Raw genomic sequence first — 4494 nt, forward strand, 5'->3', positions numbered from 1 at the left:
GAGAACTCTCCCACAGCTTCCCTGAGGAGTGAAAAGAGAGCATCAGAGAACAAAATCAAGGTGACAGGGACTTCAGGATTTTGAAAGAGAAACAGAAAGAAACATGTAGCTATGCTGGTGCCAAAAGAAAACTTCAGGAGTTTGAAAGAGAAACAGAAAGAGACATGTAGCTATGCTGGTGCCAAAAGAAAAGCCATCTGAAGCACTAACCCTGTCTAGTCACTCCAAAAGAGAGCCCTATATCCAGTACTTACACATTATGGGCACAGATGCCACATTCGTTGTCATAAGTAAATCCGTCTGTGCCACAGACTGGGAGCAGCATCCTTGGGCAGCGAACCAGGGACTTGCCACCCTTAACTGTTTTTGCTGGGTATTGACTGCAATCAATCTACAAAAAGGAGAAGTGTCAAACCTGATGTAGACGTTGTTTTCCAACACACAAAAAAAAAAGCCCTCCTGCCATATCTTTTATGCTGGGATGCAAGGAGACACTAGTGCTATGACTCAGTTCTTGCAAAACCAGATTGAGTCAGTTCTGCATGAATCCTCTCATGCACTGAGGGAACTGCACAGCACTGCATAGTTTGTGAGATGCCAAATCACTGGGGTAATTGGTTTGGTCAATCCCAAATGCAAGATATGTCAGAAAAGCAAGGAAAAGAGAAAAACATAGCCCCCTTTTAATTGTGCAGTATAAATGAAACACCAAAATGGTGAAGGAACTTGGATTTTGCATTTGAAGAGCAATGCCCAAACTGACCAACTTCCACATTTGTGAGTTGGCATGTCCCAGACACCAGCTCAGGGGCTTCCCAGCTGATACCCTCAGATCAAAACTTCAGGTGTGCTCCATATTCCAGAATACATCCCCACCCTAAAGGCTGGTGTAGGTGTGAATTCATAATGAAAACTCTGTGCCTAGCTCCCAAGCAGCCCATCTGCCAGGGCTGTGCAGGGAAGGAGGGCCCAGAGGACACCTGCCTCAGGACAGATGGGATTTGTAGGCATCCTCAACACAAGGAGCTGACAAGACTTAATAGACATGTGGGAAAGACAGGCTTCAGGCCAGCTCACTTTTGGAGTAGATGTCACCTCAGGGAACCTTTCAGTTGATGCAGCTAAGAGAAGTAAGCCTTATATTGAACACTTACTTCAGAAGTCTCCTGTCTGCATTTTCCACCATGCTTTTTGCCAACATGGGTTCTTTGTTCTCTGGAAGAGGGAAACAATAAAATTGAGGAACTAAATGCTTAACCTCTTGGTCACAGTCATGTGCAAAATGGAACAAACCATGGCTTCAGACTATAAAAGTATATAAGAATAGCTACTTCACTCATTAACAAGCTCATCCCATCTTCTCATAACATGCAATTTAAAGCAATATTCTGAATTGTTTCTTCCTCTGCCCAGTCCCTGCCCATCCCACAGACTCATCCAAGGAGCTGCCTCATGACTCTTCAAGGTTTTCCCATGAGCACAAAGAAGGCATCAGAAGGAAACTCAAGGTCAATCTAAAACCAATCCAGTTCTAAGAGAATTGAAAAAAATAGGCATAAGGGGAAATGCAGCAGGATGGCTCTCAGGACCGCACAACATTCCCGGCTACTCAGAAGGAGCACTCTACGTATGGCACTTACCCATTGTGGGCACAGATCCCACATTCGTTATCATATGTGTTGCCATCTGTGCCGCAAACTGGATTCAGGATCCTTGGACAGGATACTAATACTTTGCCATCTTTAGTGACTTGTGTTGGGTACCTACTGCAGTCAACCTGTCAAAATAAGGACAAATAGCTCTGGTAGAGCCCTAGCTAGGTGCGAAAATTTGATGCAAAACCTGCTCCTTCTGTATCCAGCCTCTATTGTTTCAGCAACAGGACAAGCCCTGAGACACTGAAGATACATTTCCAATCAGAGAGGAGCTTTCTGAATATTATTCTAGTTCTCTAGGAGAAGAGAAAAACTACTATCTTGGAGAAGGGATCCTTCAGCAGAAGAACATGTACAAAATTTTGGGCCTATTCTCATAGAAATAATGTGCTGAATTTGGTAAGGATCATTTTTCACCAGCTGTAAATCTAATACTGTTTGGTTTGTGTTGGTTTTCTTCACAGTTCTCCAGCTCTGTGATTACTTCTTACTTCAGATTCCCTGTAGTTCAGTACAGGGTTTGAAAGGATAGAAAAAAATGGTAATCTATCAGCTGGGCAGAATGGACTTCCTACATCCCAGAATTTTGGTGCTGAAATACAGAAGCTTCTCTGCCTGAAGCACCAGACTTTTGGCCTCACACAAAGACACGATAAACTATGCTCTATAAATATGTATGCTTAGTGCTCTTGGTGAGTCTCACTGCGTCTGTGAAAGCAACTGGCATGGGAGTTTTGAATCCCTGTTGCTGAGGGTGGAAATGCTCATGATCTCCAGAGAGAAAACTGCCAACCCGCACAGCATGTTGGCAAGTGAAATCTTGCCCCCCACTCCACCCCTTCCCCTGGTCACACAAGCCAGCTTAACACATGGCAAGTGAGTTCTGAAGCACTGACTCACTGCAGCTCCTCATTCCATATCCCTCTCCTTGCTCAGTTTGGTGTGGTACACATGGGGTGACCTCTTTGGTGCAGGGAGGATGCAAAATCCACCCTCACCGTGCAGAAATGCAAAGCATGGACAGGGATTCTTGTAAGTCCTGTCCTATGAGCCTCTCACAGTTTCCTAGGGAATTCTGTGGGGTCCTCAGGATTCTACCAAGAACCCTAAGAGATGGATTTTTTACTTCTTTTGAACTTACAACAAAAGACTCCTTGCATGCTCCGTCATGTATTTTGGTAACATTGGTGCCGTGTTCTCTGAAAGAAAGAAAAGCTTAGGTTAGGAAGCATGAGAATAACTTTCCCCATTTACTCTAGGCACTGGAACAACAAAGGAAGGTCCCACCCAGTTTGTGGGATACTACAACTGCTTGACTTGTCTGAATGCACCTGGCAGATGGTAGCAACAAATGCACACTATTTCCATATCCCACGGGAATTAAGTGTTAGGAGTAATTAAGTGTTACAAGAAACACTTTCATCTGTTCATGGCTCTGTTCTGGGTCTTTTGTGATTCTCCTCATGAGCACAGACAAAAAATGGGGAAGAAAACTCAAGTTGGCTGAAGAATTACAAGCAGCCAGTGCAGAGAGACCTACAGGGACACCTGTCTTAAGACGAGTATTTTATAGAAGTGCTTCTGAGAGCCCTAACTCACTAATTATCCAGAAGGACATTCCATGCACAAGACTTACGTATTATAGGCACAGATCCCGCATTCGTTGTCATAAGTGAAGCTATCTGAGCCACACACTGGTCTCATTATCCTTGGGCATGCTACCAGGACATGATCATCTAGTACAGCTTTTGGGTAATTACTGCAATCGATCTGTAAAAATAGCAGGAATAGAGAGAAAAAAGCAAAACACATTTTTTGATATGAAGATGTAACACTCCTACATAGTCTGTTCACTTTCCCTCAGCCTTTGGGGACAAATCCAGCATCAGACTAATACCATTATCAGAAGCAGAAACCAGAGTCAATTCTGTGGGAATTCTCTCCTCTTGAAAAAAAAAAAGGTATAGCAAGGAGGACTGTGATTTGGGTTTTGTGAGGTCCTTCATAAGATCCTGCTGGAGCTATCCAGGTGGTGAGATCCAACCTTAGCCAACATAATATTTCCAGTTCATTCCCAATTACAGAGGCTGGAAGTCTGAATTAGAAAAGCAGAGAGACACAGTACTGGAGAGAGCCCATAAAACCCTTCTCAGCTATGGTTATCATCAGATTTTAATTCACTTTGGGCTGCATAGGCCAGTTGTGCATATTCTACTTTTGTGTAGTATTTGAACTGTCTCCATTACAGCCAACTGAAGTCTTCCATGGACTTTGTCTTACCACGACAGACTTTGGCTCGCATTCTCCATCATGTTCCTTCCCCACGCTGGCCCTCTGTTCCCTAAAAAGAAAGCAGACCTGTGTCAGGGACCACAGAGCAGCATTGCCTTGAGGCTGGTGGTGTCTGCACCCAGCTGCTAACACACAGGCTCCTCTGCCCAGATCATCTTTGGGGAACGAAGCTGCCACCTTACCTGGAGCCCCTCACCCTTAGGCTTCTGTGAGATTCCCAGCAATACTCACTTGTTGTAGAGGCAGATCCCACACTCATTGCTGTATGTGTTGCCATCAGTGCCACAGACTGGTTTCAGGTCCCTTGGGCAAGCTACCCAGGATGTTCCATCTTTGCTAATGCCACCAGAATATAGGCTGCAATCAACCTGTGAAAGCAGCACAGGATCAACCTCAAATTTGGCTCCCTCATGGAATGAAACCCCCGGCAGCCTTCCACCACTACTAAGCCTGCAGTTCCTGCCAGGAGGCAAATTAGAGGCATTATTGGGAATCTGCTCAGGCAATCAGGAGAAGGGAATCTTCCCTACAGACGTTTCCAATTATT

The 4494-nt window shown here is 44.7% G+C and overlaps 1 protein-coding gene across 1 annotated transcript in view; it reads right to left on the reverse strand.

The window, feature by feature from the left end:
• The window catches only part of SPINK5 (serine peptidase inhibitor, Kazal type 5), a 10801-nt gene that overhangs the window by 4846 nt on the left and 1461 nt on the right, over nucleotides 1–4494 (reverse strand). Inside the window, exons 3-9 of the mRNA XM_009079684.1 lie at nucleotides 4179–4315; nucleotides 3936–3996; nucleotides 3292–3425; nucleotides 2797–2854; nucleotides 1641–1777; nucleotides 1155–1215; nucleotides 255–391 (exon numbers count right to left, since the gene is read on the reverse strand). Of these exons, the coding sequence (XP_009077932.1) occupies nucleotides 255–391; nucleotides 1155–1215; nucleotides 1641–1777; nucleotides 2797–2854; nucleotides 3292–3425; nucleotides 3936–3996; nucleotides 4179–4315 (725 nt within the window). The remainder of the gene's footprint in view (nucleotides 1–254; nucleotides 392–1154; nucleotides 1216–1640; nucleotides 1778–2796; nucleotides 2855–3291; nucleotides 3426–3935; nucleotides 3997–4178; nucleotides 4316–4494) is intronic.

Source organism: Acanthisitta chloris, unplaced genomic scaffold, assembly GCF_000695815.1.
Source record: "Acanthisitta chloris isolate BGI_N310 unplaced genomic scaffold, ASM69581v1 scaffold7068, whole genome shotgun sequence".
NCBI classification, from domain to species: domain Eukaryota; kingdom Metazoa; phylum Chordata; class Aves; order Passeriformes; family Acanthisittidae; genus Acanthisitta; species Acanthisitta chloris.